The 16,287-nt window shown below is 37.5% G+C and overlaps 2 protein-coding genes across 6 annotated transcripts in view; one reads left to right on the top strand and one right to left on the bottom strand.

Annotated features, from left to right (window-relative positions):
- FBXL13 (F-box and leucine rich repeat protein 13) overlaps positions 1-16,287 on the bottom strand; it is a 316,890-nt gene that overhangs the window by 25,200 nt on the left and 275,403 nt on the right. The window contains exon 18 of the mRNA XM_037836473.1: positions 5,270-5,353. Coding sequence (XP_037692401.1) covers positions 5,270-5,353 — 84 coding nt within the window. The remainder of the gene's footprint in view (positions 1-5,269; positions 5,354-16,287) is intronic.
- FAM185A (family with sequence similarity 185 member A) overlaps positions 1-16,287 on the top strand; it is a 130,627-nt gene that overhangs the window by 102,810 nt on the left and 11,530 nt on the right. For 3 of the 5 annotated variants that reach the window (XM_037836476.1, XM_037836483.1, XM_037836479.1), the window contains one exon: positions 11,196-11,272. In XM_037836476.1, the coding sequence (XP_037692404.1) occupies positions 11,196-11,272 (77 nt within the window). Of the gene's footprint in view, positions 1-371; positions 2,359-11,195; positions 11,273-16,287 lie in introns of those variants that run through there. The other 2 variants (XM_037836478.1, XM_037836481.1) reach the window with 1 other exon arrangement.

Below are 16,287 nucleotides of genomic sequence, written 5' to 3'. Positions count from 1 at the left end.
GTGAACCTTGGAAGGGGCAAAACTGGTCAAAAACCACCACACACACACACACACACACATACACACACACACGCACCAAAAGAAGGGAAGAGAAAAAGAGGGATAATGAGAAAAAGTTTTTTTCTTTTTTACATGAACTTGAACAGCTGATCTTGTGCAACTAACAATTAAATAATTCTGGATTTCCATGCTCCTGTGCTCCCCTTTTTTATTTTCTCTTTTAGCTTACTGAAAATACATACCAATTTTTAAAAGATTACATTCTAAAAGCTATACTAGAACTCAGATAGCTGTATAAGTGTAGAGTTAGAATATGGATAAATACTTTCATCTAAAATCTCAGAGTACCTAAAAATAAGTATAATTTTCAGGCTCCAAGGTGTGAAAAGAAAAATGCCTGGAACCCACAGAAGCGAAGAGAAATGGCAAAAAACAACTGGCCTCCTGATACTTAGCTTCAGGCTTTGGTCAATTCATTCTCATACCAAGGAGCCTTTAAAAAATTAATGAGACAGATAATTAAGAGGCTATATTGTCACCATGGTAGGTTTCAATACTTGTGAATGATTTGTAGTTATAAACATACTGACCATGTATAATTCATCACCATATAAGAAGTATAACAATATTAGAAATATTAATATTTGAGCTTTTATTTTAATAATTTTTGGTCTACCACCACTAGATCATATCATATTCATGGAAAAACCCTCATGTAACTGCATAATTAACCCTTAAATAAACTGCAGTAGGTAAATCATGATTTAACCTTCAAGGAAACTTCTGGCTTTTTCTCCTAGTAGGTTAGATGCAACTAAATGTTTTGTACATTTTTGTAATTATACAGTTATGGAAGCTCCTAGTCTTCTCCAGGATCTTTGTTTTAAAGGAGATTTTACCAGTCAGGGTTCTCCAGAGAAACAAAACTAACAATTTGTGTGTGTGTGTGCATATACATGTGTATAAAGACATTTGTTATACGGAATTGTCTCATGTGATTGTGGGGGCTGACACAATCTGAATTCCAGTACAGCAGGCCGTGGGCCGTAAATTCTGGGAGGAGTGATGTTGAAATCTACAGGGGAGGGTGTAAACTCCAGGCAGAATTCCTTCTGATTCTTGAAACCTCAGTTCTTGCTTTTAAGACCTCGGATTGAATGGATGAGACCCACCCACATTGCTGAGGGTAGTCTCCTTTACTTCAGTCAATTGATTGTAGATGCTAATCCCAAATACGAAATATCTCTTCATGACAACAAGGGCAGTGTTTGACCAAACAACTGGATATCATAACCTACCCAAGTTGACACATAAAGTTAACCATCACAGAGAGTGTTTGCTCTATTTCCATTTTATACAGTTGAACATTCTACTACATTCCATTAGAACCTTAGTACCCAGTGTCTGAAATTAGGGGGAATTGACATTGCTTGACACTCATACCTCTTAAGAGAGATTTTTTCTTAACAGTGTTACATTTTCCCCATAGGTATTGTAACATTATCCAGACACAATGAAATACAGAAAAAATTTGAAAAAAAATTTCCCCCCTAAGCCATGTTATCAATCAACCATTTGGAACGGCAATTCTGCATTTTCACCCTTCATTTCCATAAAACTGAAGTTACACTAGTTTGCTGAGAAAGTATAGGACCAATGACCAGTCATTAAAGCACTCTGGGCCTTAGTTTTCTTGCCTGTAAAATTAGGGCATTGATTTAGATGGTTCTAAAATTCTTCAGTCCTAGAACTCTAGAATTTGATGCTAGGGTCTAGAGCCCCATGTAACTTGTCACCTTCTACAGCCTATGAGTTTCTATGGGCAGTAATCAAGAATTAATTCAAGTTAATTCAATCTCCTGGGAATCCCTGAACACATCATTGTACTAGAGTACCCTATAGGATTCCTTTGCCCCCACTAACTCGCTACCTGGCATCTTCCTTCCATTGATGTGCAGAGTATTTTAACACTCTCATATTAGTCATTATAAAACTTCTTGTAAAGTCTCCCTCCAATCCATGGAAGCCCACTGTGATGGTTAATTTCATGTGTCAACTTGGCTAGGTCATGGCATCCGTTTGTTTCGTCAAGCAAGCACTGGCCTAATTGTTACTGTGAGGGTATTCTGTAGGTGGATTTGCATCTATAATCAGTTGTTGCATCTATGCTGATTGCATCTAAAATTAACAAAGGAGAGTTACCCTCAGCAATGAGAGGCATTTCCTCAGTCAATCAGTTCAAGTTCTTAAAAGCCAAAACTGAGGATTTCAGAAGTCAGAAAAAATTCTCTACTTCAGCTAGCTAGCTTCCCCTGGGGAATTCACCTTCACCTTTAATGGAGTTTCCAGCTTGCAACTTGCCTTATGGAATTTGGACTTTCCAGCCTCCGTGGTTGCATGAGCCAATTCCTATAATAAATCTTACATATATACTCAGCTTCTCTGGAGAACCCTGACTAATGCATCAACTTAACTTCAAATTAGCCACTCTCTGTGAATTTCTCAGCTATTGCTTGGATTATCTTTCCACTTGTGGAATTAATCCTTTTATCTTAGTAAAAAAGTCTCTTTTTTCTAGTTTGGCCCCAGGTTTTCCTAGGTTTTGAACTCTCAAGACACAATTATCTGAAGTTTCCAATGTGTTTAACAGTTTCCATATTCCCAGGATATTGGTTCCTTTTTAAAATGTTACCTTCAGTTCAGCTTCACTAGCTATTAGAGAGATGCAAATTAAGACCACAATGAGATACCATCTAACACCGATTAGAATGGCTGCCATTAAACAAACAGGAAACTACAAATGCTGGAGGGGATGTGGAGAAATTGGAACTCTTATTCATTGTTGGTGGGACTGTATAATGGTTCAGCCACTCTGGAAGTCAGTCTGGCAGTTCCTTAGAAAACTAGAAATAGAGTTACCATTCAATCCAGCGATTGCACTTCTCGGTATATACCCAGAAGATCAGAAAGCAGTGACATGATCAGATATCTGCACGCCAATGTTCATAGCAGCATTATTCACAATTGCCAAGAGATGGAAACAACCCAAATGTCCTTCAACAGATGAGTGGATAAATAAAATGTGGTATATACACACGATGGAATACTACACGGCAGTAAGAAGGAACGATCTCGTGAAACATATGACAACATGGATGAACCTTGAAGACATAATGCTAAGCGAAATAAGCCAGGCACAAAAAGAGAAATATTATATGCTACCACTAATGTGAACTTTGAAAAATGTAAAACAAATGGTTTATAATGTAGAATGTAGGGGAACTAGCAGTAGAGAGCAATTAAGGAAGGGGGAACAATAATCCAAGAAGAACAGATAAGCTATATAACGTTCTGGGGATGCCCAGGAAAGACTATGGTCTGTTAATTTCTGATGGATATAGTAGGAACAAGTTCACAGAAATGTTGCTATATTAGGTAACTTTCTTGGGGTAAAGTAGGAACATGTTGGAAGTTAAGCAGTTATCTTAGGTTAGTTGTCTTTTTCTTACTCCCTTGTTATGGTCTCTTTGAAATGTTCTTTTATTGTATGTTTGTTTTCTTTTTAACTTTTTTTTCATACAGTTGATTTAAAAAAGAAGGGAAAGTTAAAAAAAAAAGATAAACAAGGAAAAAAAGATGTAGTGCCCCCTTGAGGAGCCTGTGGAGAATGCAGGGGTATTCGCCTACCCCACCTCCATGGTTGCTAACATGACCACAGACATAGGGGACTGGTGGTTTGATGGATTGAGCCCTCTACCATAGTTTTTACCCTTGGGAAGACGGTTGTTGCAAAGGAGAGGCTAGGCCTCCCTATGGTTGTGCCTAAGAGCCTCCTCCCGAATGCCTCTTTGTTGCTCAGATGTGGCCCTCTCTCTCTAGCTAAGCCAACTTGAAAAGTGAAATCACTGCCCTCCCCCCTACGTGGGATCAGACACCCAGGGGAGTGAATCTCCCTGGCAACGTGGAATATGACTCCCGGGGAGGAATGTAGACCTGGCATCGTGGGACAGAGAACATCTTCTTGACCAAAAGGGGGATGTGAAAGGAAATGAAATAAGCTTCAGTAGCAGAGAGATTCCAAAAGGAGCCGAGAGGTCACTCTGGTGGGCACTCTTACGCACACTTTAGACAACCCTTTTTAGGTTCTAAAGAATTGGGGTAGCTGGTGGTGGATACCTGAAGCTATCAAACTACAACCCAGAACCCATGAATCTCGAAGACAGTTGTATAAAAATGTAGCTTATGAGGGGTGACAATGGGATTGGGAAAGCCATAAGGACCACACTCCACTTTGTCTAGTTTATGGATGGATGAGTAGAAAAATAGGGGAAGGAAACAAACAGACAAAGGTACCCAGTGTTCTTTTTTACTTCAATTGCTCTTTTTCACTCTAATTATTATTCTTGTTATTTTTGTGTGTGTGCTAATGAAGGTGTCAGGGATTGATTTAGGTGATGAAGGTACAACTATGTAATGGTGCTGTGAACAATCGAAAGTACGATTTGTTTTGTATGACTGCGTGGTATGTGAATATATCTCAATAAAATGAAGATAAAAAAATTTAAAAAAAAATGTTACCTTCCATGTTTTTTACCAATAAATAACCACGTTTTGTCCTAGTTTAATACATATATGCCACATGATTTTGTTTTTGTTTTCTAACAACACATTGAGATGCTTAATGTTGTGATAAACATGTGGCTTGCCCACAATAGCTCCTTTATAACTTCCTATAGATCACTCAAGACCCCTTCTAGGTAATTTACCTTTTTTATGAGTTCTTGAAGAACCAATTGATCATGTAATCATTTACCTGGGATTACTTACCTTATGCTTTCCATTCTATAAAATTTGAAAATTCCTAATTGTTAAGTACCTGGCATAGTTTTTCAAACTCCCCCCTTTTCATGGTTACATTAAATATAACATTTCTATCTGCTTTAGCACTTTATTTATATGAGAAGACTTTTACAACATTGCAGTTCATCTCACCAAGTAAAATATCGACCTAACCCTCTTTTTCCTATAGTATCTGACTTCTGGTAGGTAGGGAAGAGGCAAGGAGAAATGGGAAAACAAATCCTGTTAGTCACCTTAGGCTGTGGAGATATGATGAAGGGCCAGGAGTTGATCTTGGCTCAACCAAGGTCATATATGTGTTGTTACATTTCCAGTCCACTTATTTTATCTAATGTGGCCAACAAAGTTTATTCAGTTTGTACTTAACTTTTAATCTTAATTCTTTAACAGAAAACCTTAATTATCTTACCTGAATTCCCTCATCGGTGATTTTATAACACTCGGACAGAGAAAGTTCCTTCAACTTTTTATGTCTGGAAAGTGTCATCAAACCCTAAAAATATTTAATAGATCGTTGTATGATTAGAATTTAGTAAGGAAGGTGTATTCCAATGAGTTTAACAACCTTTTATGCAAATTTAAAATATTTATCTTATGTCTTACATTTTCTTACATTTAATGATTAGGCAATGTCATTAAATACAATTCTCAGGTTGTCTCTAACGTTTTGAAAAAAAAAAGGTGTACAGAATCCCAGAGCCAGAAACTCCTTAGGAGGTTATCCTCTTGCTCCCTGCCTCCAGCTGAATGTTACCTGAATCAATATAGACAATCTTAAAGATCAATAAACCTAACCTACAATCTTATTTTAAAGATACGTCATGTGGCTAATGAATCTATTTGTAATAAAATCTTATACATGCCTAACTTAAAAATCTAAAAATCTTTGAGTAATTTTATTGTGCTTAATTCCTTGAAGGGGGAAATACCATCTTTGTTTGAGGGTCTGTATAGACAGATAATCATTCACCAACAACCAACTCTTTTTTTCAAGTTAAAAGCTTTGTTTCTTTTTATTAAAATAAATCATAAATTGCACTTTCAGCCCTTAAAGTTTTTATATGTGGTTTTGTTGTCCCATTTCTGTACTTTTCCCCCTAAACTGGCACAACACTCAGATAAGGAATTAATGTGACTTATAGATGCCATCCTCCTGCTTTGCATTCAGTATCACATTACTTTTATAATTCCATTAGATATGTTTCCAGGGAAAGGTGGACTTGGGCTGTTTCTTTCCATTCTGTGCTCTTGGAGCAGACTACTGGGAAAATGCAGAAAGAGTATTTATACTTTTTGCATTGTATTTGTGGGATTGGTTTACATTTTACTGATCTGAAATACAACATTTGAATCTAAAATTCAAATTGAAAATGGGTCATGCAAATATCAGATCCTGTTTTTATTTCCTGATGCACAGATTAGACACAGATCTCATCCTTTCGTTTTTCAAAAAAGTCCCCTTCTTCTTGATTTAATCCATTGTTTAAACTTCAACTTCTAATTTCATTTAACGATTCTGTACACCACCCAAAATAAAATCACTCTGTTCATTATTTTAATTTTATTGTAAATGTGGATTCTTTAGCTAGGAACACATATTTTATGCCTTCGTATTTCAAAACAAGAATGACTGAACCCTGTGGAGCCATTGCATGTGGTCTGGGTTCCAGATGCTGATGTTATTTTATTTATATTAGACAAATTGGAAGAGTTTAAATATTTCCCCCAATGGAAGCCAAATTATTTGAACAAAAACACTGAGATGCAAAGTTTGTCTCTTTGCCCTATACATGAAAATAGCTAAATATGTTTTATTTTCTTATGTGGAATTTGTCCTAAGAAATTGCCTCTGATGTTTTCACTTAGATTTCACTTTTATGTAGCCAAGTTGGAGTTTTTAAAGACAAGCTGTAAATGCAGTGCACTTGGTAACTATGACATTTAACAGCCTGTACTCTCTTTACTTTATTAAAAATTATTAAAAATTAAAATATTGAAATGGAAAGCCATCTTATGTCACCATAGTTGTTCATTAAAATATATGACCTCAAAATTGAATTCATTAACATCATTAGCCATTTGGGAAATGCAAATCAAAACCACAATGTTATACCACGTCACACATAGTAGAATGGCTGTTTTCTAAGAGACAGATAATAACAAGTGTTGGTAAAAATGTGGGGAAATTTGAGCTCTCATACATTCCTGATGGGAATGTAAAATGATGCAGCCTCTTTAGAAAACAGTTCCTCAAAAAATTAAACATCGAGTTAACATATGACCCAGCAAATTCACTCCTAGTTATATAACCAGGAGGAATGAAAACATATGTCCTCATAAAAATTTGTAAACAAATGTTCATAGCAGCATTATTCATAATAGCCCAAAAGTGGAAACAATGAAATGTCCATCAATGGGTGAATGGACAAAATGTGGTATATATCCATACAATGGAATATTATTTGGCAGTATAAAGAAGTACTGATACATGCTACTCTATATGGATGAACCTTGAGAACATTATAGTAAGTGAAAGAAGCCAGACACAAAAGGCCACATGTTGTAAGATTCCATTTGTATAAAAAGTCCATAATAGGCAACTCTATAGAGTCAGAACGTAGAGCTGTGGTTGCCTAGGGAGGGCAGGGGTTGGGGTTGGGGGCAGGAATAGGGTTTTTTTCTGGGGTAATGAAAATAACCTGGAATTAGATTATGGTGATGGTTGTGCGACCCCATGAATAGATTAAAAACCACTGAATCGTATACTTTAAATGGGTGAATTTTATGGCATGTGAATTATATCTCAATAAAGATGTTTTAAAAATTGAATTGATGTCATAATTGTATAACTAAATAAAATCAGAAAATATTCCTACAGCATCTTTCAGTCCAAGATGAATACAGAAATTGTCTGCTTTCACATCTTTTTTGTTAGGGAGCTTTAGACCTGGATGACCAAACCATTTAGCAAGACAGAGAGTAAGCAATGTGCTTATGTTCATGTGTTGAACAAGTTATAAGGCCCTGCTGCTGTAAGAAAATGCAACTTTGAGAAGCAACAAATTGAAGCCAGCTGTATAGGATGAAGGTTCCAGTAAAAACTGCCTCGTGCAGGTTATAGGAGGCCAACTTCTCTGAACAAATGAAATACACTAATTCCAATCAACAGGATTTTCACTCTTTTTTTCCTGCAAACTTTTTATTTTGAAATAAGTTCAAACTTACAGGACAGTCACAAAAATAATACAAAACCCATTCAGAGAACTCTAACATACTCCCCACTCAGATACCCAGATCCACCAATTTTAACATTTTGCCACATTTCACAAGTGTTTTATCATTCCATCTATGCATGTATTTATCCAATCCATCTATCTGTCTAGCCATCTATCTTTATGTTTATTTATATTCTGAAATTTGAGAGTACATTGTACACATCATGCTCCTTGAACACATAATGCTTCCATGTACATTTCCTAAGCACAAGGATATTCACCTTTGTGACCACCTTAAAGAACAATTAGTAAGTTCAAGAAATTTAACATTGATATAAAGCTTACAATCTAAACTCCAACTTTTTTATATGTCCAAAAGTGTCCTTTTGAGCCTTTTCTTCTCCATTAGATCCCATGTAGGATTATATATTGCATTTAATTTTCATTACCTCTTTTGTTGCTCTTTATTTTTTTTAGTTGTGGGACATATATGCAACATAAACTTTCCCATCTCAACCACTCCAAGCATACCATTGTGATTAATCACATTCACAGTGTTGTGCCAGCCTCACCACCACTCATTACCAGAACTTTTACACCAGCCCAAACAAAACCCTACATCCATTATGCTTAATTCCCCATTCCCCTGCTGCCCACCCCTAGTAACCTATACTCTTACTTTCTGTCTCTATGAGTTTGCATATTGTAACTATTTCATATAAGTGGAATCATACCATACCTATCCCTTTGTGTCTCACCTATTTCAGTCAATATTATGTCCTCAAGGTTCATCCATGTAGTGGCCAAAATCAGAACTTCATTCCTTTTTAAGGCTGAATAATATTCTGTTGTATGGATATATCATTTTATTTACAAGATTCATTCTTTAATGGCTAACTCAGAAGTCTTTCAGATTAATGACCTAAAGAACTGTCAAGAGGCAGCTAAGTAATGCTCTGCTTGGCGCTGTGAGGTTCACAAATGCTCCAAATTAGGCGATGTTCTCTGAAACAAGTGCTGCCTCCAACATTTTATAGCATTTCTTTATAGCTTTAAAAAGTCTTAAATCTCAGGTCTGGGCAAAATTCACACATTCTTAACTCATCAATCATTTGATAAATATTTGTTTAGCATAAGTATATTCATTAGGCTCTGTGACAAAAGCTGAGAGTATAAAGGTCAATGAGATGCCATGTTTGCTGTCAAGGAGCCCACAGTCCCTCCACAGCCATGGAAGACAGACATGTTCAATGGATCATTACCATCCAGTGAAAGGTAAATGCTCTGCAGTGGTAGTATCAAAGAGGGGAGATGGAGCCAGCTATTGCAAGTTAGAGATTTCACGGAGTAGAGTCATGAAGGAAGAAGTATAAGTTGCAAAGAAGATTATGGAGGTAAGGACATTGCAGGCAGAAGGAATAGAATATGCAAAGGCATTAAAGTAGGAAACAATATCGCATGTGTGGGGAACTGTCCAGCATGGCATGTGTGCATAGTGGGATTTTTTAAGGATCATCTAAACAGCTGGTCCTAGAAGTCCTTTTAAGGAAGAATCTGTGGGGTTTTGTTGTTTTAATACCTTGTTAAGTGCTTGAGATAAAAGTTCTGGGAGGTGGCTGATGCTGAGGTTTTAATTCTGGGAAGAGCAGGAAGAAGAGGAAAAGAGGAGCCAGCAAGATGGAGAATGACTGGGCATCAGTGAGGCAAAGGGCAGGTTGATGGTCACTTTTCAGGGAGGTTGTGGTGTCATTATGATGTAAACCTTCCTTCAGCTCCAAAAGTCAGCCAAACTCATGAATGCTGTACAGTAGAGAGCTTTTGGTTTTATTTTCCAGAAGTTTAAGAAGGGGCTAAATTTTGTAATCAGGTGAGACACAAAGGAAAGTATCTGCTGTGGCAGCCTGGTCCCCAAGCAGTACAGGAGGGTCACCTGAACTGTAGGATGTATGAGAATGTGAGGCCCCAAGAATTCATAGTAATCCTGGGGAGCACTTTGTTCCTCCTTAAGCCATATGGTTGAGGGACCTAGGTCTGAGGGGCACAGGAGACCCCAGTGGAAAATTGGCTTATTTTATATATCTGGTATCAGGACCACTGAAGGGAGTGTCAAGATATAAAGCCCAAAAGGAAGCAAGCATCAAGTCGCAGAGAGCTTTGTTTGTTATTTGGACATCATCCTATGTTTAAGCATTAAAGGAGACTTACCAACTCTAGCAGGAAAGAATAAGGCACATGTTTCAAGAGAGACATAGGGACCACAATGCAGGGATGGTGAAACAAAGAGGTGGCAGTCTAGAAAAGACTCATGGAGGAAGGAGAATTTGAATTGAGCCTTAAAGACTGAGTAAGGTTTTGACAAGTAGAATAATGGAAACAGTGTTTCAGGCTAAGGAAACCAGCATGAACAAAGACTTCATCTGGAAAGTGTGAGTGTATTTGGGGTCCTGGGAGTAGTGAGAGGGAAGACTGAACACTGCCAGGAACAGATACATGTGCACGAAGATATTTGGAGCAGACAAATCCTTGAAAACTATATTCTCCTCCCCCACTGCAATTTTACATCTGGAATTGTTTTGCTGATGTAGACAGACATCTGCAATGAACTAGTTACCAAATGTTGGAATGGAGTGTGTTACGTACTTACTGTATGGCTGAGTTACACTCTCCTAGCTTAGAATATCATCAAAATAAACATAAAACATCCCTTCCCTCACTTTTTGAGAAGATTCAAATCTACAGAAAAGTTTAAAAAATGGTACAATGAACACGTATATACCCTTCACCTAAATTCACCAAGTATAAACATTTTGTCACATTTGCTTAATTTCTGTGTGTATGTGACTATATATATAGTGTTATACATATATAGGTATAGTTTTATGTATTCATATATAGCTATGCATATAGAGATATATATATACATATATATATTTTTTTCATATTCCCTGAAGCATTTGAAAAGTTTCAGATATCATTACACTAAATATTCTGTATCCATATCATTAGGAATAAAGACATTTTCCTATGTTACTATATAGTATTATGATACCTAAGAAAATATTTAATACAAAGTCAGTATTCAATTTTGTGTGTGTGTGTGTGTCTGTGTTTTGTATACAGGATCCAGTGAGAGTTCATGCTTTTATCTTAAAATTTTCTCTCTCCAAACATTGGCTCTTTTGAAGACCGCAGGCCAGGTATGTAGAATGGCCCACATTCTGGATTTTTCTGACTGTTCCTTATGATTAGATTCAAGGTAAATATTTTTTGCAAGAATATCACTTGGGTGCTGTTGCATCCCATCAGGAGGCACATAATGTCAGCTTGTCCCACTATTAGTGATGCCACTGGGTCACTTCAGATGGTGTCCACCAAATGTCTTCATTAGAAAGGGCATTTTTTTCCTTTTTTAATTAGTAAGTCATTTGTGGTATGATCTTTGAGACCACATGAATACCCTGTTTCCCAAAAAACTTTCAGTCAATGGTTTTAGCACTCATTGATGATCTTTGACTAAATCAATTATATTACATTGGGTGTTGCAAAACAGTGATTTTTTTCTAATTCTATTCTTCCTTCTACATTTATTAGCTGGTATTCATTTAAACCATTTTTTCCCATCACATTTTCCCTTTAATTCTGCTGATTTTTTTTTTTTAGCTAATTGAATAAAAATAAGATTATTTTTTATACAATAGCTAGCTGTCCCAATTATTTTTTGTGTAACCATTAAAAATCTTTTCATTTTCCCAAATTCCTGTTGGGGGCATTTACAAAACAAAGTTATTGTTTTGACTTGTGTGATTATGTTATTTTTTGGTAAAAGAAGACACTCTGAGGGATACATACGCACTAATGCCTTGCTCCATTGTAAGACTGAGCATTTGATCATAATTTAAAAACAAACAAACCATGTTTTTTTTTAATATGAAAACACACTGGATGAAACATTGCTAACAGTTTAGCATTCTGAAAGTAAGATTGATTATTTAAAACTTGCTTGTGGCTTTTCTTCTGAGACACTGTGCTTTTCTAAAAAGTCTGGGAAGATGACCTAAGCATTGTGGAATATGAACACTAGAATAAAATCAAATGTTGTAATTTATCTGACAGCCATGTTGCTATAAATCATCTCTGTTAACAGTATGTTTCAGCTTGGAGACTGTCAACACTTTAGTACAGGCACACCAGGACAGCAAATAAACATCAGTGAACTTTGTAATCTTCCTGCATGTGATTGACGAAGCAGTCCCTTAGAAAAATGCTACAGAAAATTACCTAAGATTGCATAGTTTGTCCAACTTTTAATTCATTTTCTTGAAGAGTCTTTATGAGCAGTAGCCTGTGGGCTTTCAAGATAAAAATACTTAATGGATCTTTCATCTACAATTGTGAGATAAGCCATTATAGATAAATGGAGAAAAGAATTTGAAATATTGTATAATCTCTTTAAAACCCTAAATATATATTTGCCACAAATATGACAAAAGTTTATTATAAGGAACTCATGAAAATTGGTAGGAGACTTGAGATCCCAATAGATATGAGTAAACACATAAACAGTGTTCCAGTTTGCTAATGCTGCCGGAATGCAAAATACCAGAAATGGATTGGCTTTTATAAAAGGGGGTTTATTTGGTTACACAGTTACAGTCTTAAGGCCATAAAGTGTCCAAGGTAACGTATCAACAATTGGGTACCTTCACTGGAGGATGGCCGATGGCATCTGGAAAACCTCTGTTTGCTGGGAAGGCACGTGGCTGGAGTCTGCTCCAAGTTCTGGTTTCAAAATGGCTTTCTCCCAGGACGTTCCCCTCTAGGCCGCAGCTCCTCTTCAAACTGTGACTCTCAGTTGCTCTTAAGGTGTTTGTCCTTTCTTAGCCTCTCCAGAGCAAGAGTCTGCTTTCAACAGCTGCCTTCAACTGTCTCTGATCTGCAGCTCCTCTCTCAGCTCCTGTGCATTCGTCAAAGTGTCCCTCTTGGCTGTAGCAAGCTTTCTTCTTCTGTCTGAGCTTATATAGTGCTCCAGTAAACTAATCAAGGCCCATGCTGAATGGGCAGGGCCACATCTCCATGGAAACTATCCAGTCAGAATCATCACTCATAGTTGGGTGAGTCGCATCTCCATGGAAACACTCAAAGGATTACAATCTAATCAATACTAATACGTCTGCCCACACAAGATTACATCAAAGATAATGGTGTTTTGGGGGACATAATACATTCAAACCATCACATTCCACCCCCAGGACCCCAAAATGACATGATCTTTCCATATACAAATACATTCATCCCATTGCAATACCACAGAAACTTACATCATTTCAGTAATAATATGTAATTACAAGAACCTATTAATATCAGTTACAGGCATGGTCTGTCCTAAAGCAAAATTCCCTTCTAGCTGTGGACCTATGTAACTTAGAACAAGTTATTTGCTTCCAATATACAAAGGAGAGACATTCATAGGATAAACATTCCCATTACAATAAGGAGAAATAGTAAGGAAAACAGGGTTTAAGGGACCAAAACAGTTCCTAAAACCTGCAGGACAAACTCCATTAGATTTCAAAGTCTGAGAGTCATTAACAGAATGACATTGTATCCTTGGGGCTTGAGACAGCGGGAGTCCAACCCTTTCCAAAGGCTTTCGTGGCAGCCCTTTTCTCTCCAAATACTGGGGTGAGTGCTCCAACATAGCCACACATTGGGGAGACCACCTTTTCAGCCCCACCCTCCTCGAACAACAGGGCAGCACCCGGATCCTCTTCCATCTCCGGGGCACACGCTCAACCCCTTTAGAACAGTGAGGTGGCAGCGAGGCTCTCCCCAATTCCCTGTGAATGTGCTCCAGCCTCTCTGGGGCCTGGGGTGAGAGCACTTTTCCTGAACATTGAGGTGGAAGGTCCACCCTCGACTTCTAGGGCAAACTCACCCTTTCCATGCACGTGGGCCACTTTGCTCTCCCAGCCTGAGACCTCTTGACTTGAGACCTCAACCTCCATTGCTCTTTGAAGAAATTTTTCCTTCAATTTTTTTGTCTGTCTCCTCCAGTTCAGACTGGCAGCGGCTCCGTCTCTAAAGATCTCACAAAAATTCTGTTGGCTTTGCATGAAGCACACAGGGGTCAAAGCCGTCAGACAATAGGACTTTCCACAGATCCTTTCTGGATAACTCCATCTCCAATCCTGGCTTGTACCGAAATGGCAGCTGGGTTCCATGTTTGATTGAATCCTCACGCTGGGCTGTAGCTTCTGGGGTTCTAGCCCCTGGAAGCCCAGAATTTTCCAAACTGTCAGTTTCTGGTTTCTTTGAACCCAAGAGTTCAGTTCTAAGTTTATCTCTCTCCACTCACATTTTACTATAAGCTGCAAGGAGAAGCCATACTATATCTACAACTTCTAGTTTCGAAATCTCATCATCCAAGAATCGCAGCTGGTCACTTTCAAATTCTGTCTTCCATCCAACACCAGGATTCAATTTTGCCAAATTCTCCACCAATTTAAAACAAGGGGATTGCCTTTCTTCCAGGTGGCAATGACACATTCATCATTTCTGCTCAAGGCCTCATCAAAAGTATCTTTAGAGTCCATGTTTCTACCAACAGTCTCTTCAGAGCAATCTAGGCCTTTTCCATCAAGCTCCTCACAATTCTTCCAGAATCTTCCCCTTATCAATTTAAAAAGCCATTCATTCCAACATGTTTGGTATTTGAAAACGCAGCAGTATCCCATTTCTCTGGTACCAAAATCTGTTCCAGTTTGCTAACGCTGCCAGGATGCAAAATACCAGAAATGGCTTGGCTTTTATAAAAGGGGGTTTATTTGGTTACACAGTTACAATCTTAAGGCCATAAAGTGTCCAAAGTTACACATCAACAATTGGGTACCTTCACTGGAGGATGGCCAATGGCGTCCAGAAAACCTCTGTTAGCCGGGAAGGCACGTGGCTGGAGTCTGCTCCAAGTTCTGGTTTCAAAATGGCTTTCTCCCAGGATGTTCCTCTCTAGGCCACAGCTCCTCTTCAAAATGTCACTCTCAGTTGCTCTTGGGGTGTTTGTCCTCTCTTAGCTTCTCCGGAGTTAAGAGTCTGCTTTCAATGGCTGTCCTCAACTGTCTCTGATCTGCAGCTCCTCTCTCAGCTTCTGTGCATTCTTCAAAGTGTCCCTCTTGGCTGTAGCAAGCTCGCTTCTTCTGTCTGAGCTTATATAGTGCTCCAGTAAATTAATCAAGGCCCATGCTGAATGGACGGCGCCACGCCTCCATGGAAATTACCCAGAGTTATCACCCACAGTTGGGTGGGGCGCATCTCCACTGAAACACTCAAAGAACTACACTCTAATCAACACTAATACGTCTGCCCACACAAGATTATATCAAAAATAATGACATTTTGGGGGATATAATACATTCAAACCGGCACAAACAGAAAATGCACATAAGAGGAAATACAATTACAATGGTAAGCAAATATGGAAAAAGTATCAATCTTATTTTTAAAATGCAAATTCAAATAATTATAAACTTGTACTTCCTTTCATTGTTGAAATTACAATAGTCAATACTGATGAGTAAGTGTAAGGCTGCCACACTTCTTTTATTGCTGGTGGCTATAAAAATCACTATAACCCATTGGGAAAGCAATTGGCCAACAAAAGCAGCAACAAAATATCCTATTTAAAATAAGGGAAAATTTGAGGAAAAAAGACAAGATTGTAAAAACCTCAGGGTGTGCCCTTTTCTTATTCCTGTATGTACCCTTAAAGCCTAGAATATTAACATTAACATAGTAGAAACTAGTTTATTATTTATCAAGTGGAGGAAGAAAGAAGGGAGAAAAGCATGAAGAAAATGAAAGAATGAATGAATAAAAGATGAATGAAATTTCCCAATTTTCTCAATGAAAAGTTGAAGAAATTATAGTAAACTTAGAATATTCTGCAACCATAAAACGTGATTGTTATAAAGAATATAGAATATCATATTTTTAAAAAACAAAATACAAAATTGTGTGTGTGTGTGTGTAGAAAGAGAGTTCAAATGAAAGAGCACTCAGAAACATGAAAATATTTTTATTTTGGGGGGTAGGCAACAGTATAGATATATTTTCCCCTATCTAGATTTCTTTTATTATAATTAGAATGTTTGTGAAAAATAATTTAGACTAATTAGGAAAATGCAATATGCAGGTTCATTTTTAAATCTTTTTTTAT

The sequence above is a fragment of the Choloepus didactylus genome, chromosome 5 (genome assembly GCF_015220235.1).
Source record: "Choloepus didactylus isolate mChoDid1 chromosome 5, mChoDid1.pri, whole genome shotgun sequence".
NCBI lineage: Eukaryota > Metazoa > Chordata > Mammalia > Pilosa > Megalonychidae > Choloepus > Choloepus didactylus.
This window is presented reverse-complemented; position numbering and strand designations above follow the sequence as displayed.